Raw genomic sequence first — 19,046 nt, forward strand, 5'->3', positions numbered from 1 at the left:
TATCCTTTCGCCTGGAGCTAGGGTCAAAGATCAGTCCAAGCTAGGAAAACAAGAACGGAAGCAGGCAGCCTCTTTGTTCACTCGGTTCGGTAAAAGCCGAATTTCATTTCTTCCTCAACCCTTCTATCCCCCTCTGCCTACTAGATTGGAATACCCTACTAGCTCCCCCATCCAGTGAAGCTGAAGGAGAAGGTTTAAGATTGCCCGATACTTTCACTTCTTAGGCGCGGAAAATAGCCTTTCTTTTCCGTTCGATCCCGAAATTCAAAAATGAAGCACTTCTAAATTCAATTTCTCTTCTCTTACGAGATTTTCGAATTCACCACTTTCCCGTCTACATGAAACATGAATGAAAGCCTCGCCAAGCTGACTCTGATTCCCTACTGAGCCCTTGAACACTGAATCCTATACTATAGAAATGCCATTCGCCCGTTGACCATCTGTCACTGCGTGTGGATCGTTCAAGATACCCGAGATAAGTCGGGAAATCTCGTTCCTTCTTTCGTCCGAAGCTTTGGAATGGAAATAGCAAGCGAGTAGAAGGTTCGGAATCGAATCCGCTCAAGTTGAAGAAGCTGTGAACTCGAATTTATTAGGTAGGAATCGTGGAATAAAATAAGAAGCTTCAGCCGGAGAGCCTTTTTTTCGTCCAACCCGACCTCAGACTCTTTCTTCCCGACCTATTTGACTCTCTGGCCGCAGTTATTTAGGTGGTATTCCGAGATTGATTTATCTTTTATCTTTTGGTTTTATATTGTTTATTTTATTTGAAATATTTCATTTTATATTTAGCTTTTTTATTTAATTTCTTTTGTTTTCTAAATTTTATTTTCTTTTATTTACAAAAAAAAATCTAATTAACATCAATATAAATCTATATAATATATAAAAATACAAACATTTACAACTCAGTTTTATCGTTATTTTTTTAAAACTCAGTTTTTTGGTACACTACAAAAAAACGCCGAAATACCGGCGGCGGAGTTGCCGCCGGTAATTACCAGCGGCACAACGACGGTAAACAAGGCGATCCGCCTTTTTAATTTTACCGGCGACTTTACCGGTAGCACGCCTCCGGTATTTATAAAATAATTTAATTTAAGTTTAAATTTAATTGGTATATATATTACCGGCGGCAATGCCGTCGGTAATTACAGACGACGTATTGCCGCTGCTAATTATAAATTAAAATTAGCTCCTTTCCTTCCCAGATCTGCTTTTTCACGCAGCAACTCCCCGCACCCCTCCCTGCTCCCTGCCGCACCCCCCACCCCCAGTCGCCGATCCGCCTCGCCCCACCCCCAGCCGTCGCTGGCCAGCCACCCTTGCAGGTCCTATTTCTCTCTCTTTCTCTCTCACTTTCACATCTCATTTTCTCTCTTTATTGTCTCAGTTCGACAACACTGCTGCCGCCACCGCCACCGCTCCGCCACCGACCACTACCGTACGCTCTCGTTCTCGCTATTTTATTTATTTATTAATTATTTTGTTAGATTAAAATTAATGTTAATTAGATTAATTTTAATTAATTTATAATATGTGAAGTTTGATTAATTTTAATTAGTTAGATTAATTTTAAATTTATTTTTACTACTCTTTCCGTCCCAATAATGAAGACACACTTTTCTTAATTGGTTGTCCCAATAATAAAGACACACTTCTAAATATGGAAATAATTAGGGCTTAACAAATTCTAATTAACTTAACCTTAATTATCATATAAATACATCATAAAAACCCTAATTGAAGGAAACAATTTGTTCGCCTCCCTCATTTCTTCAGCCCCATCTCTCTCTCGAATGTTCTCCCATCTCCTCTCCCTTCTCGGTGGAGTCGCCACCGGCAAGCCACGACCACCGCCGAACACCCCTCGCCGCCACCCTTCTGGAATCGCCGAACACCCCTCGCCATGACCACCGCCCTTCTAGAATCTCCAAGCACCCCTCGCCGCCGCCCTTCTGGAATCGCTGAACACCCTCGCCACGACCACCGCTCTTCTAGAATCGTAGCCGCCGCCCTCCATCTGGAAAACCCACCCTCATCTGCTCCCCCCTTTCAACACCATCTCTAGAACCCTCCGTCTTGGTTCTGGAATCCTCCATGGCCGCCGCCCATCTCCTCGCCCCAATTTTGCCATCGGCTCCCCTCCTCCGGCACCGTCTGTGGCCGGCGTAACCGTTATTACAACCACCATCGCTTTCACCTCACTCACTCTTTCTGCATATGAGAATTGAAATCAAAATTCATCTTCAACAATGCCTTTTGGGTTTCAAATTTGCAAAGGTATTTCTGTTTCATGCCTATGAAGACCTTGATTTTAGGGATTATTTCTGATTTGGGGTATGAATTGGGGGTTCCAAATTTGTAGATTTTTTCTGATTTGGGGTATGATTTTGGGGATCTCAGATCGGAGGGAGTAGGGGTGAAGGGAAAGGGGTTGATGGGGATAGCGACGATGGCTCGCCGGATCAAAGAGTGGTGGTCGGCGGTGGTTGTCAGCGGCGGTGGTGGTGGTCGAAATTCTGAATTTTTAAAATTAAAAAATCAATATAAAATGTAAAATAAAAGTAAATAAATTCAATAAACAAAAAATAATTAACTATACTAATGATGTGGGCCACAATACTTTATCACCTAAACTACCTCTCCTTAATCTGTGTGCCCAAATGAAGTGTGTATTCATTACTGGGACGGATTATTTTGTTAGAATCTAATTAATGTTAATTAGATTAATTTTTATTAATTTATAGTTTGATTAATTGTGAAGCATGATTAATTTTAATTAATTAGATTAATTTGTTAGTTTATAAAGTATGAATAAGTATGAATTTGTTAGATTAATTTATTTATGTTAGATAATTTTGTTAAATTAAGTATGATTAAGTGAATTTTAAGTATGCTAGTATGTGTTTATGATGAAATGATATGTTATTATATATTGTGTGATAGATTTAATCAATTTTTTAAGGATATTCTCCATTTGGGATATAAATTGATTATTTCTTAAGGATCTTCTCCCAACAAATGATTGTTTTTAATTTAATTACTCTATTTTTTATTGCTTTATATGTATTGTATTGTTTCGACAATGGGGGGCCGGGTAGACCTAGTATAGGCTTAGTAAATTAGGACCACTATGGTCACTATAGCTGCTGGTAGAGTCGAGCACTTGGTAGTTAGGATAGTGGGGTTATGCTGTCGAAATTTCGTTTGATTCAAGTAATTTATGATCTTTTATTTATTTTTTTCAATTAGAATTTGCAAGAATGAGTGATAATCGTATGTGGATGTATGCGAGATATAATGATCGTTCTGCATTTGAAACAGGACTTGAGAGTTTCCTTGAGTATGCAATAAATCAGACAGTTTAAGTGTTTTACTGCCCCTATTCCAGTACGAACCAATCAAAGAAAAACTAGTGGTCAACATGCAAAGTCAACGCAAGATCAAAGGTTGAAATCTCTACTGCAGCATCTAACTCAACATTAGATTAACCATTCCATGAAGAGGTTGTTACTATTATATCTACCCACACAACTGTAGACATTGACCTGCCACTTCTTGTTCATCCCCTTGGTGGAATCGTTGACATTGAAGATGACGATGAACCTAAAGACGACAATGAACCGTTGACATCTGATGACGATAGTAGTGATGGTTAGGAAATAGATTGGTGATAGAAATAATTGTAAATGTACAATTTGAAATATTTGACAATGTATTTGTTTGTTTGTTTGGAATATTTGGTAATGTATTTGTTTGTTTGTTTGGAATATAGTGGGGTTATGCTGTCAAAATTTCGTTTGATTCAAGTAATTTATGATATTTTATTTGTGCCAATGCTTATCTGAATCAATTTGAAACAGGTAACATGTCTACTCGTAGAGCTTTCCTTGGGTTTGGTCGATTTGCACGGCATGAGCAGACTGATGACACATCTTCAGGGTCCAGGCCGCACATTTCTACTACTCCTGAGACTCCCCGGGCCTCTTCTAGTAGTTCACGGGCTCGGCTAGGGATGCAGGGATGATTGCCTTTCATAGGGCATCTACTGGGTAAGTATTTTAATTTAAATTATTATTTCTCGTATAACAAATAATTCCTTAAATTACTTTTACACGGTGTGTTGATGGAGCCAGTGGACCTGACCAAAACCTGCACGCAATCATTTAAGAGGATTGATAACCCAGGCGGGTACACTTGGAGGTTGACTCCGCCAATGGTGAAGGAGTCGTACTTTCAGGAATTAAATGTATAATTGAATTTATAGTACATATAAATTGATCATTATATATTGTTAAAATGTTATATATTAAATTAACTATTTTTTTCAACAGAAATAGTTTGCTTGGTCGCCTGAGGAAGAGCCTGAGGTAAGGGCAATGTGGGAGCAGAAAGCCAGCAAGAGGTACTCCGACATGATGAGAGACTACAAGAGACCCCTCTGGATGTCTGGCGAATTCTGGACGGGACTTCAGACACACTGGAGGCGGGACGATGTTGAGGTCGTTTCCGCGCGAGCACGTGCGAACCGGATGTCTGAGCCCGATGGGATCGGTACAAGGATCAACAGGCACATGGGAGGATCTCAGTCCACACGTATCCTGCAGCAAAGTCTGGTTAGTAATTATCAAATAAGTTCATAAGTAAATAATATAACTTATTTATCTTATATACATGCATGAACAGAGCTTGGAGACTGATCTCCCCCAGGATGCACATAACTATAGCACCTTCCTCCGCCTCCATATGCGCTCAGATGGAACTTTTCTGTCATCGAGGGATGAGAGAATAGATGTAAGTGTTTAAGTTTAATCAAATATTAATACATAGTGAAATGTATTTATTTTCTAACAATTATGCATTGTTATGTATGAATTAGGCGGAGATTCGTCGCATTGCTGTTGGGATTGGACGAGAGGACCGGCTGGATGAGATCTACTTGAAAGTCGTATAGCCAGATAGGTCACGGCTCTGACACTTCTGGGATGTCTCAGCAGTTGTATGAGGCACGGATCTCTACGATAGAGGAGCGGCTGCAGAAGGCGGAAGAGGACAGGGTTGCAAAACGAGTAGAATTTCTGGAGCAGATGGCTATGATGGAGCAGTATATGAGGCAGACGGGTCAACTACCTCCATCCCCTACTCATCATGATGATGATTAGGTCTTTGATCCCCGGTCCATCGTCTTGACTTTTATATATTTATATTTTGCTGAACTATTTATTTCATGTTTTGGAACAACATTACACTTGGCACTTGATTTTTACATTTATGTTTTATTGAACTATTTATTTCATGTTTTGAAACAATATTGCATTTAACGTATGCAAATAAATTCAAAATACATTCGAATTACCAAATTAAAATACTTATGGTGTATAAAATAGATTGATAAAAAAATAATTATTAAAAATTAATAAGTAAATATTTTTTCGACATAAAAATAAGGCGTAAACAAATAAATTCAAAATACATCACAATTACCAAATTACAATAAGTATGGTGTATAAACTAGATTGATTAAAAAATATTAAAAATATTAATAATAAATTAATAAATAAATATTTTTCCGACATAAAAATAAGGACGGAAACGAGCCCGATTCGTAATTAAGAACATCTCTTGGATATCATCTCAACATATTCTAAGGTTATGAATATATGATATCTTATATTGAAGTAGACTTTAAATGAATTAATAGGTACTAGATATATTAATAATACGAGTGTTCTGTACTAGTGACCACTCGAAAAGAACTTATAGGTTAAGCGTGATTGACTTAGAGCACAACTAAGATGGGTGACCGACTTGAAGTTTGTCTAACTTATGCAATACTATATAAATACGAAAATAAATTATGGATATACAATAAAATAAATAAAATAAAACAAAATAAATAATAAAAAATTATCGATGGCAAGACGCCGCCGCTAATTAGCGCCGACTCTGCGCCGTCGGTAATATTACGGCAAGTCCGGCGAGAGGGCCACCACCATCCGATGAACACTACCGGCGGCGGTGGCGCCGCCACTAATTAGCGGCGGCTTCTAACATCGGGAATTCTTCGGCAACGGCGATAATATCGACGGTGGCGTCGCCGGCGTTCGATCGTCGCCAGTAATTGAATTACTATTGGGAACTTAATGGAATATCCTAATCCTTGTTTTGATGATACCAAAATCCATAGGCCTTAATTGTAATAGACTAGAACTGTTCGAACTCAAGTGTTAGAGTTCTTTTCTAGTTTAGTTTGTTGTTCTGAAGACTGAAGACTGAAGGACGAAGGACTGAAGATACCAACTGAAGTATCAGTTGAAGAATCAGTCCGAAATTGATTACTTAATGCGTGCCACGTGGATTCAACGGACTGATACTAAAGTCAAGTATCAGTTAAACATTCTTCCTCGGACTGAACCTCCAACGTTCAAAGGAAGCCACGTACTCCAAAAGTACAGCCGTATTAAATGCAGAGATCTCAGGATCCTCCTTTCTCTGCAGAGGTCATTCCTATTTGGTGGCTATTTTAGACGTCGCATCTCCTGCTCTTCAACATAGTCGTTCTCACCAAACAAGGAACCTCGAAGATTGAAGCCTCAGCCCAAATTCAAAAAGCTCTCCAACGGAAGAAATCTTGAAGACGTTCTCCGCCAACAGATCTATTCAAGACCTCTCCTATAAATAGCGCTCGAGGATCACTTCAATCTTCATCGATTCAACGAGATAAGCTGAAACTCTGCCAAAATTGTTTCTCAGCCAAAGCTTAACCTCTCAAAAGCTTGAATCGAAGAAGAGAATACCAAAGCCAAAAATCAGTCACTGCTGATTACATACATTCTCTTAGACCTTAGGCAAACCCCTGTTTACCCAGAGCCTAGGTCAAAACTAACTCCAAAGAACTTATTCTTCGAAGTTTAGTTGGCAAGATTTCAAACCTCCCTTCGACCGATAGAATTGAGTGTTTGAGTTGAAAAGGAGTTCAGGAAGGTACTCTGACTCCGTGAGATCCTAGTGCCAGTTCGTGCTAGGAGTGAGAAATCCAACACGAGTGAAGTGTTGGTAGTGAAGATTGGATCTTCAGTTGATTCGGTGGTGTGCACCCGGCTAAGCACACATATTCGGTTTGCAGTGCACTCGTAAGCACTTGCGGAGTAAAGTTGTTGGTCTGATCAACCGACCGTGGATGTAGGAAGTGTTTTCCAAACCACGTAAAAATCTCTGTGTTATTTACAGCTTTCAGTTTTACATTCCTACTTGTGTTCTTACATTTGATAAACTGAATACTGACTAAAAGCAAAGAGAAACCTAAGACTAACAACGTGCTCAACACAGGCTATTTCGAAACAAAGTATTTCCGCTGCGTATGTTATCAGTCTGACTGATCTATCCTCTGATAGTCAGGAAGACTTGTAACATCTCTGTTTTAGCAAACTCGACTGAAGCCTTAACGTGCATCAGTTAAGTTCCAGTGACTTAACTGATAACTCATTACTGAAGAGTATTTCAGTATCAGTCGTCAACCCTGTTTGGTTAAAACTCTTTTATGTAAACAGGCGTCTAAGTTTGCGTGTAAAGTTTCATTTTGATCTCTATCTTGAGATCCCTCTGAATTTTTCCTAAAAATAGCCTATAGGTGTATTCCCCCCCATACACCTATTCGAGACCCTCCGGACCTAACAATTGGTATCGGAGCAGGATGTTCGCAAGAACATTCTGTTTCTGATTAGGTTCTAACTGAACTAGATCCTTCTGAGGTATCTTTCCTTGATCAAATTCTTATCGAGATTTTTCTTGAGTTTGCTTGTTTTGTGTTTCTTTCTTGTACCCTGTATGTCTTCTTTTCTTCTTATCATGAACAGGATCAAGAAAGACTCCTCCAGCGATTATATCCATACATTCTTTCGAGGAGTCAACGGACATGAGATTGGGCCATTGGATTCTGACATCGACGACGGATTCATCTTTCCAGAAAAAAATCATAGTCCAACCCACTCACAGTCAGGAGGAACTTGCAGATATGATCAAGTTCGACAAGAGTATCAAGACCTAAGAATGAGATTTGAAAATCTCCTTAGGGAGCACAAACAGATCATCAGAGAGACTCTCTATGTGCAAGATGCTCGAAGGACAGTCATGCGCTATGTCTCAGACGAAGACCAAGCTGATCGAAGAAATGTTCAAGAGCGCAGACTGATGAACAGACTGAAACTTCTTCAGTCTCAGAAACAAGAACTTCTACCACGTCTTGAAGAAACAGAGATAGACTTGAAAAGGACGTCAGAAGTATTTGAAGAAGTGATTCATCGAGAAACACTTCAATTCAGAAGAAAGATGAAACAAGAGAAGAACGTGTAGCTACAGTAGACAACGAAGTAGCTGAAGAAGAGCCAGTCATCTATTTAAGGGGAAACTTCCACTACAGTCAACGCCTAATCTAATATTGGTCAATGTAAACCTCTCATTTAAAAATCTACACATGGCAAGATCCACAAAATCCATCTCTCAACAAGTAGTATGTTACGAGCCAATCGTCACGTCCGAGGCTCTTCAGAGTCTCACTGAACATGTCAAGATTAATGAGATCTTGGAATGCCATGGATGGACAAGGTTTCTTTAAAGCTCGCCAGAATTCCTTCTCGACGAACAGATCATCAGAGAATTCTATGACAACATCCAGACTGATGAGTTAACTGGTGACTTCACAGCGGATATCAATATCTTCACCAATGAAGATTTTTCAGAATCGATGAAGTTCACATCTCTCGAGCAGCTAGAGAACTATTCAATCTTCTAGCAGAAGGACCAGCTCCATTCTTCACTGATGATGAAGCCACCGATCTCATGAGAGATACACTGATGAATGATGCATCCTCTGATCACAACATCACAGATGTCTTGAGCATATGAAGACTGCATCCCCATCTCAGACTAATTGCCAAAATGATCAAGAAATGTTGGTTTGGTATTCTTGGATCGCCTGGTCATCTCTCAAGACCACACAAATTGGTACTGATCGCTTTACTTCAAGAAGGCCCATTTAACTAGGAAAGGGCCTATCTTCAAATCCTGGCTGAAGAAAAGAAGGAGACTCAATCCTCTCGACATCTTCGTCAAGGAACGAGAGTTTCTTCATTGATCCTTCACAGCACGAAAGGAATCCAATGTTTTTGGAAGAACACCACTCAAGTGCCTTCAACAATCCATCTCTTTGAAGGACAGAAGAGCTCAATTAAAGGGATTTCCAGCTTGATTAGTGAAGCTCCCGGTTCTACAGCAGAGGCTCACTACAGAACTCAAGGTTCAGTAAAAAAGAACCTTGACAGTTTCTCAACTCCAGTAAAGATCTCGCTTGACTCTCCTCAACAACCACTCAAAGATGTTTCTGAAGAAGCTCCACGAAGGACTCCAGAGAAAGTTCAATTTCTAGAAACCGAAGCTTCTCACCAACAACTGCCATCATCTGCTGATCACCCACAATGTCAAGAAGAACAACAGCCGAAGGAGTCACAAGCAACTGACAAAGATGGAGATCATGCAGAAGAAATCGTTCCTCCTCTCAAAGGATTTTTCCACTACTGCCTTGACGGCTTTAACAAGAAGGTCAAGTTTGCAGAGCCTGCTAATCTCAATGCTGCATCCTCATCCTCAGTGACTCTACTTGCTCTTCTCAAGAATTATGTCACAACCACCTTTCCCTTAATCATGACAACCAAGCATGCTGAAGAGTTTCAGGACCTCGTCAGCTATTTTTTCTTCATCTTCGTCAAGACAATGCTGAGATCTCAATTTTAGGGGATTGACGAAGTTCTCACTGATGCTGAAATGGATGCTCTAGAGAGCAGCGTCTTTGAAAAATTAATCTCTGGGATGCAATCCATGACTGGTCTCCCAACTTCAAACTGTACCTAATCTCCAAAGGTCTTCTCAAAGAAGATCACATCAATGATGCTGAAGCTCATCCTGAGTCCCCACCTCGTCAAAGTGTTCCCTCCGACACAAGGAATGAAAACTCAGCTGATGAAGATCAAAAGTCAGCAAGGCCTCTCACTGATGAAGAAATTCAGATGCTTGATGAAAGGCTGATCATTCAAGAAGAGGCGACCTATGAGCTCAAAGTTAAAATGCATCTTCAACAGCAATTGGGAATTTAGACCAAGTCCAGCGTTGTGCTTGAATCTCGCAACAACAAGAAGCAAGAAGAAGACAAAAAGGGAAAATGGTAGAAAACTGAAGAGACGACTGGAAGCCCACAAGAGAAACCAAACAAGAAACTCCGCATCAACTGAGAACAAAGGAAGGCCAAGAATGTCAACTGATTTTAAAATTCATATTTGTAAATGATGTTCTAGAATTGTTTTGTCAACTTCATTTTGTTCAAGTCTTTCTTTGCATTTCGCAAACTGTTGATGGAATTAAAACTGCCTTATCCTTGTTTTTCCTTAGTTCTCTTCTTTTCAATCACTTTAGTTACCTGTTATGATATTTACTGATTATCGGATCTAGGGGGAATGATGTTTAGTCTAAATCAGTTATTGACTTCTCTCCTGACTGATTGTTGGGAACTTGATCGAATTAGCACTATCCCTAACTGATGAGAGAATAAGATGACTTTTGCCTTATTGTTGAGTGGTGACTGTGTTTTACTAATGGACTTGTTTAATTCAAAATACCTTATTTGAATTTATCTTTTCTAATCATTGCATGAATTGTTCGCCGTCCATTTTCATAAGGAAGAGATTGCGTCAAATATTCTTCATCATTTTGAATATCTTATTTTAAGGTATTTCTCTGACGGACATTAATTACGGACTTCAAAATTCATTAAATACGATTTGGCGCGCGGATTTCAAACCGCCGATGTCTTTTCATTTGCCCTAGTTACAGTCCATCTTCCACAATCACACTTCGTCACCACGTCCTGCATCTTGTCCCCACTACTCACGTCTATCACTCTCTCCTCATCATCACTCTTTCACATTCTCTCTCGCATTCCTACTGACCATCTTCCACAGCCTTCAACTGTGAGAACTCTCTCCATTCCAAAACTCTCTTTCTGCAGATTCAACAAAATGACAAAATTCGACGGGAAGAAGTCAGGTGCCCAGTGAAGGAATATTAAATTGAATTAACGTTCCGTTTGCCCGATGATCGTTTCTTGGTTATTATTAATTTATCATACAACGATTAATCCTAACATGCTCCTATGAATGTAACAGCTGCACGTTGGAGTTCAGAAATACCTCAAGAATTCAGAAGAATTCGCAGATTCGTATCTGAACAGACCAGTCAGCTTCAAGCCTTCGTTTGAAGCCTCAAACGTCCTCAAATCGTATTTCTCCCAGACATACGACTTCTTCGTCTTCGAGAGAGCTTTCCGTGGCCGCCTGATTCGTCTGAATCGGAGTTCTGTGGAGGAAGTTATGGCCGTTTTACGGAGACTGCCAGAACTTGGTTTCCTGCGAAAATCTGACTCCAGCTCACATCTTCTGAACTGTATCCCGCTCAGCTTTCACCGTTGGATGGACAACGATCTATGAAAGTCCCAAGAGAGAATGCTCCACACGTTTTCCTGCGCCTCCCACAGCTCTCAAAACCCTAATTTTTATCAGTCTATTTTCCTGAGAGCTGACAGCTGTATTTAATAGAATTAAATACATGTGGGATGCTTGGAATCTGTAATAGGCGTTCCTTCTCTCCTTCTAGGGCTAGGAGACTTTGGGCCAGTCCAGGGACCAGATACAATGAATAAAGATGGGCCTCAAATAAATTAATTTATCTATGGTCAGCCCAGACCATAATTAATTTATAAATATCAGTTCATTCCACTAGAGAACCGATACTGACTTACCCCTTTATTGCCGGTGATGAGTCGGGGGCTTGTATTTAGACTTATTAAATCTCCGTATTTAAAATATCCGACATCCATTAATTAATTAGAGCTCTGACAGCTTAAATTAATTAATCTCTTTATAAATCCTTAAGCAGTACCACTCAAACTTTATTATTGCGCCTGAACTTAATCAACCTGCAGGGTTTAGCGCAATAAACCTTATTGAGCTCCTTAAGGGGATGTCATTATCCTATACCGGATACGGGTACTAATACAGATAATCAAATATCATATATTAACCGCTATCACCCAAGATACAGAGTACTCGAGTTAGTATATAACTTTCACCCATAGTAAGTCAAAGTTATATACGAATTAAGATATATATCTGAATACTTATTAGTATTAAGATCTTATAAGTCACCGAGATCTTGATTCTTCACTTAAGTCAGATAGAAGAATACATCTCAACTGTGGTCCTATCAATACGTAATGACGTACCAGTATAGACAAGTAGCCAGGACAAACTACTTCCATCTATACTGCAGCCTAAACCAATAACTTGTCCTAGAGTTATTTCGGCTGTGATCATATTATATCTCTTAAGGTTATTCCAATTATATGGTCTTCTGTGATCTACAACACACCATATAATCTACTTATATAGAGATAAAGAACATACATATGCAATCATGAACACAATCAGATAGGAGATTAGATAGTGAACTTAGGAAACATTGTATACAAGCATAAAACGTTCTTGCTTTCAGTATACAAATCCAACAATCTCCCACTTATACTAAAGCAAACTTTTAGTATACAATGCGTCTATTTACCAATCACCTAACACTTCTCCCACTTATACTTAAAGTTTCCTAAGTGGGTGGCATCAATCTGGCATCAATCGCATTCCCATCTTTCAATGACCATTTGCGATAAGCCTTTTGTGAAAGATCAGTAGGTTTCTCCAATATGTGAGAATTTATTCTTTGAGCACAAAAACCTCGATTTACGAATAATCGTATAACTTGGTACTTACTCTCCATGTGTTTAACCCCTTGTGGTTCTTGGATTCCTTAGAGTTCGCAACTGCACTTGAGGTATCACGAAGGTGATGCTCCCACGCAAACTAGGAATTACCCTTAGATCCTGGAGGTAGTGGTCAAACCAAAAGGTTTTACCTCCCAAGAAAAAACACATAGCTCGAGGTAATTATTCTTTGTTCCGGTCAGCCTGGAAATCTGAAATCATATAATCCAAAAAGGAACTAAACTGTCTAACTGGTAAACTATCCTTATTCTCTAGTCAGGGACTTGAGAATATAATTTACCACAATTCAGTGTCCTTAACTAGGACTATTCTGATATCTTACAACCATGCTAACTGCATAGCAAATATAAGATCTCGTACATAGCAATCCATACATGAAGTTATCTACTGCGGAAACGTAGAATACTGCCTTCATTTCCTCAACCTTAATAGGCATCTTAAGACATAGTCTTTAGATAAAGGAACACCATATCTAAAAGTTAGCAATCCTTTCTTGGCGGTATTCATACTACAACGAGTATTCTCAGTATCAATGTAAGACACTCGAGATAAGCCCAACATCCTTTTCTAGTGATCCCTTATTACTTTGATCACAAAGATGTATACTGTACCTCCTTAGTCTTTCATATGAGACTGTTCGGATAACCATTACTTTATGTCTTGACAATAGCTCCATATTGTCGCCAATTAGGAAGATATTGTTTACATAAAATGCAAGATAAACCACATCACCGATGACACGAGAGCGATTGACACGAGATGTTTCTCTCCCTCCCTCACGTAACCTCGATGGTTTAAGTGAGCTGCTATGGTTAAAATGATCCGAATGTTCTGAGCATGGTACTTGCGAAAATATCATCATAACCTATACCCTTACACTGGGCATAACCTTTCGCCACCAGTCTAGCTTCGGAAGCTACGACCTTGCTCATTCGGGCCTGTCATTATCTTGCATACTCACTTACAACCTAAGGCATGACTGCCTCCTGGTAGCAAGATTTTCTAGTATACACCCATATTCTTAAAGGATTGCTCCATTGAGGTGTGCCAAGAATCTACATTCTCGTCTTCCACTAATTCCAAGTAGATATCTGGGTCGATTCTCTTATATTCACTACCAGGGACTGAATCCAAAGATTCTCCCAAGAACATAAATCGATCGGGTTGTCCCACAACCCTCCCACTACAATGGATCTGTGGTGGCACATGTGTGTCAACAGTGCGTGCAGTGTCTTGTGGTACAAAACTCTTGCATACTTGGCTTGGGTGATGGAATTGCCTGTCTAATGTCTTCAATTTTTTGAAACACACTATCTGACTTGGATTGGTAATCATTCCCATAGTCCACTTCTAAGAATCGTGTGTCATTGCTAATAACCACCTTCTGATTCTTTAGGACTAATTGCAAAGATGCATAACTCATCATCGGACATATTTTTCCAAGAGTGACCTATTTCTTCTCTCCACCACACCATTTTATATAAGGATTACATGGTGTAGTAAACTGGGTTGAAATCCCAAACACTGACAATGAATCAGAAAAGATCATTCCTAACACATTATTGGCCCTTTATCCCCTTTGTCATGAATGACCTGGTCTCCATCTTTTCCTCTATACAGGATTCGCAGGTTCGAAATAGTACAACCTGGATTGAATCCAATGTACTTATTTAGACACGAGCCTTTGGATCCTGTTAAGATAGATGTGACCTAATCTAGGGTATCAATATATGTGTAAGATCCTCATGAGAGATTAGCCTTAACTTTTCTCTTTCTTTTGTTCGATGATGTAAATGCAATATAAAGGTATTTTGAAGACAAGTTATAGTGTGAAGAGAGATGTTCAAAAAATACCAGAATAGACAACTTTTGTCATTTCTTATGATAGAACCACCACTATCAAAAATGACATAAGATCCATCTATTCAAAATTTTGGAACATGATAAGGAACTCTCAAAAACTAAACTATGTCTTTAAGACTTAAAGACAAGTCTTCAATTGCAACAACTGCGCTGCCTACGAAGACAATCATCTCATCACTTCTCAGCTTCCTTGTCAGCTTATAAAAGTCCATGCAAGGTGTAACAATCATTATCAGTTTCTCTCATTATCCACTACTCACAACTGAGTAGAAAATGAGTTGATATGTCTCAGTTACTATAGCAAGTGAAGTACCTTAACCCTTTGCCTTGAGTATTGAAAGAAAAAATCTCCAATACTCAATCTTATCACACCACTACTCCCACTATTTCCCTTGTCTTTCTTGCCCCTTGGATCCTTCTTCTTCCCGTCATTCGACGAAGAAGATGGCTCTCCTTTGGCAATAACAAGTGCTTGCACATCTCTTTCCCATAACTTCCGTAGCCGTAACTAGAGCATTCAACAACTCAAAAAGAGTATTATCTTTCTTGCTCATAACAGCGTTGCGGTAGAAGTTCTTAATTAAAAGACTTGGCAAGAGAGTTCAGGATAATATCGACTTTTGCCTCACCGTCGATACTCCCACTGAGCAAGTCAAATCCGTCAAAATTTGCATGACATGCTCGTGCACTGAGCTGTGCTCACTCATAAAAATAACAAGATTACTCTCATCAAATTTAAATGAGCAGCTCAGCCCAACTCTCCGAACACTTTCTTGAGATTCAGCATGATGCTAATAGCATCGTCCATGCCCTGATGTTGGAGCTACAAGGTTTGTGACATTATACTCATAATAAAGCATATAGCCACATTATTCGTCACATGCCACCTTTTATGCAGTTCCTTTTTCCCATCAGTTGTCTCATTGTTCGAACAAATAGAACGTCGAGTAGTAAGCAACACAAAAAAAAGTGTTCAGTTTGTGATAAAGATAAAAATCCAAAACTGCGTTTCCATTTTATATATGTGGACCGGTTAAAAGACTTTGTGCAAGAATAAATAAACAATAAGAGACATAGACATATCTGAAAGTAACGAACATAAAGCACATAATTCGTAACAATAATATTGTAACCTTTTGATAAAACAATATTAATGAAACCTCCAACCGCTCAAAGAATCCCATGTGCAAGCCACGTGGGGTGGACGTTTACACACGAACCCCTCAACCAGACTATTCACCTAGTCATTTAATTTCCATGTCAACTTAACCTTTTGACAAAAGAAATTAATAGTTGGCACCTTAACTAGACCATATCATCATCAAGAAGGGACTCCGTGGGGGAGTTGTACATTGTACTTGATATGATATCTAAGCAATGACCACATTTTAACCTTGAAAATTAAATTCTCGAAATTAACATACTCACTCGGACCATGTCGCTTTCAATTTAATTTTCTTGGTTATCTTATTTAATACCATTCTCCAAAGTACTTGTGAAAATTACACAAGTAAGCCACGTGGGGTGGACGTTTACTGCATAACTCCCACTACTTTAATGGTTTAAATATTTTTATAGAAACCTCATCTGACAAACTTATGAGAAACAAATATGAAGTAAGCCACGTGGGGTGGACGTTTACTCACATTGTCAATCATTTTGTCTAGAGACCGCATGTGGAGGTCTACATAATTTTAAGAATAAAATTAATTAGAAATAACCACAATTTAACTTTGAAATTAAAATCTCGAATTTTGACATACTCACTCGGACCATGCCGCATTCAATTTAATTTCTTAGTTATCTTATTTAAATCCATCATCTAAAGTACTCGTGAAAAATTATACGAGTAAGCCACGTGGGGTGGACGTTTACTGCATAACTCCCACTACTTTAATGGATTTAAATATTTTTATAGAAATCTCATCTGACAAACTTATGAAAGAACAAACATGAAGTAAGCCACGTGGGGTGGACGTTTACTCACATTGTCAATCATTTTGTCTAGAGACCGCATGTGGAAAACTAAATAATTTTTAATCATCTATAAAATTATCAATACAGCTTAGTCCTTTTTTCTTTCAAAAGGTTTGATCATGCTCAAAAGGTTTGATCATGCTCAACACATAATCTTCTTAGAAGGTTTTAATGAGGCTCGGTCTTTTGTTTGCTCTCTTTTGCGCTTTCTTGGATGTTTTTGTACTCTTTTACTTTTCCTTTAATACAAGCCTTATTCTCATCATGCTCAACACATAATCCTAAACATGCTCATCTAGAATGCAACATGTAAAACATGCTCACATAATTCTAAAAACATGCTTAAGAAAACGATAAACCTAGCATGCTTGTCTAAGCGCAGTTAATAAACACATATTAACAAGCAGAGACAATAACAGCATGCAAAGAGCATAAAGGATTAACACCACGACATGCAAAGAACATAATAAAAGAATAAAGTTCTTTGTGACCCATTCGTGGAATCCCATATTTCTAATCTATTACAAAGAACAGAAAAGAAATAAAAACAAAAACAAAACTGGCCCGAACATCTCCTATCAAGCCCGTGTAGGAAAATAGGGTTTGGGCCCCCTAGGGTTTGACACACGCAACTAGGGTTTGGAAACCCTAGCTGCCGCCGCCACCTTCCTTGACACCCGCTGCACAGCGCCACCGCAGCAGCTCCCGGCGTGCGCCGCAGCAGCAGCCCGGCACGGGCAGCTCAGCGGCAGTAGCCTCGGCGTGGCATCCGGCGCACAACAGCAGCAGCCTCGGCGTCCAGCAACAGCAGCACAGCAGCGGCAGTCCCCGGCGCAGGCAGCAGCAGCAACCTCGGCTCGGCAGCAGCAGCCTGACGCGGTAGCCCTCGGCTCCAGCAGCGTCGGCACAGCCAGTAACAGCCTCGGCACGGCAGCAGCACGTCGGCAGCGGGCGAACGGCCATGCAGTGCAGCGCTGGGTGCGCAGCACACATCGCGCAAGCACGCGCGCGCGCGCCTCCCCAGTACGCACAGCCCTCACGCCCCCGCCCGACTCCAGCAGCCACGCCTCATCGGCACGCACAGCCCTCACGCCCCCGCCCGACTCCAGCAACCACGCCTCCTCGGCAGAACCCAGCACCGAGAGCAGCAGCAGCTGCATGGCGCCTGCCCGGGCGCACAGCGCACGGTGCGCAAGCACACACGCACGCGCAGCCCTCATCGGCGCACGCAGCAGCGGCCTCGTCTGCCCCCGGTCCACCAGCAGCCATCCAGCCCGGGAGTTTATGCGCGCGCCGTGGCGCACGGGGCTCGCGTAGTGCGCAGCCCTCCGTGCCCTCGGCGCCCGCCACCTCCCACCTCTCCAACCTCCGTTCATTCGATGTTGATTCGTCGTCATCTTCGTCTCGATTTTCAATTTTACAGATTCCAAAGGAAAAACAAATACAAATTGAAATCCTAATCTAACCACGGATTTTCTCGTGGTGAAAAACAATTACAACGTCAAAACGACGTATTCCACGAATCAACAGACCACGAAGAACAACGGCAGTAAAAACAACGCATATTATTAATCGTACATAAATTAACAATAGAGCCAAGAAATTAATCCTGGGCTCTGATACCAATTGAAGGAATATTAAATTGAATTAACGTTCCGTTTGCCCGATGATCGTTTCTTGGTTATTATTAATTTATCATACAACGATTAATCCTAACATGCTCCTATAAATTTAACAGCTGCACGTTGGAGTTCAGAAATACCTGAAGAATTCAGAAGAATTCGCAGATTCGTATCTGAACAGACCAGTCAGCTTCAAGCCTTCGTTTGAAGCCTCAAACGTCCTCCAATCGTATTTCGCCCAGAAATACGACTTCTTCGTCTTCGAGAGAGCTTTCCGTGGGCGCCAGATTCGTCTGAATCGGAGTTCTATGGAGGAAGTTATGGCCGTTTTACGGAGACTGCCAGAACTTGGTTTCCTGCGAAAATCTGACTCCAGCTCAGATCTTCTGAACTGTATCCCGCTCAGCTTTCACCGTTGTATTTTCCTGAGAGCTGACAGCTGTATTTAATAGAATTAAATACGTGTGGGACGCTTGGAATCTGTAATAGGCGTTCCTTCTCTCCTTCTAGGACTAGGAGACTTTGGGCCAGTCCAGGGACCAGATACAAGGAATAAAGATGGGCCTCAAATAAATTAATTTATCTATGGTCAGCCCAGACCATAATTAATTTATAAATATCAGTTCATTCCACTAGAGAACCGATACTGACTTACCCCTTTATTGCCGGTGATGAGTCGGGGGCTTGTATTTAGACTTATTAAA

At 40.3% G+C, this 19,046-nt stretch overlaps 1 protein-coding gene across 1 annotated transcript; it reads right to left on the reverse strand.

Moving 5' to 3' along the window:
- Positions 1-17,352: 17,352 nt before the first annotated feature.
- Positions 17,353-18,117, reverse strand: LOC131025966 (uncharacterized). Its single transcript, XM_057955745.1, has one exon. It carries the CDS (start codon positions 18,115-18,117, stop codon positions 17,353-17,355), a length of 765 nt encoding a protein of 254 aa, XP_057811728.1.
- Positions 18,118-19,046: the final 929 nt, after the last annotated feature.

Source organism: Salvia miltiorrhiza, chromosome 5 (genome assembly GCF_028751815.1).
Source record: "Salvia miltiorrhiza cultivar Shanhuang (shh) chromosome 5, IMPLAD_Smil_shh, whole genome shotgun sequence".
Classification (NCBI taxonomy): Eukaryota; Viridiplantae; Streptophyta; class Magnoliopsida; order Lamiales; family Lamiaceae; genus Salvia; species Salvia miltiorrhiza.

Bases quoted from the DNA above. Each gene is read 5' to 3' on its own strand.
- LOC131025966 (XM_057955745.1), bottom strand. From the start codon at position 18,117: ATGACGACGAATCAACATCGAATGAACGGAGGTTGGAGAGGTGGGAGG.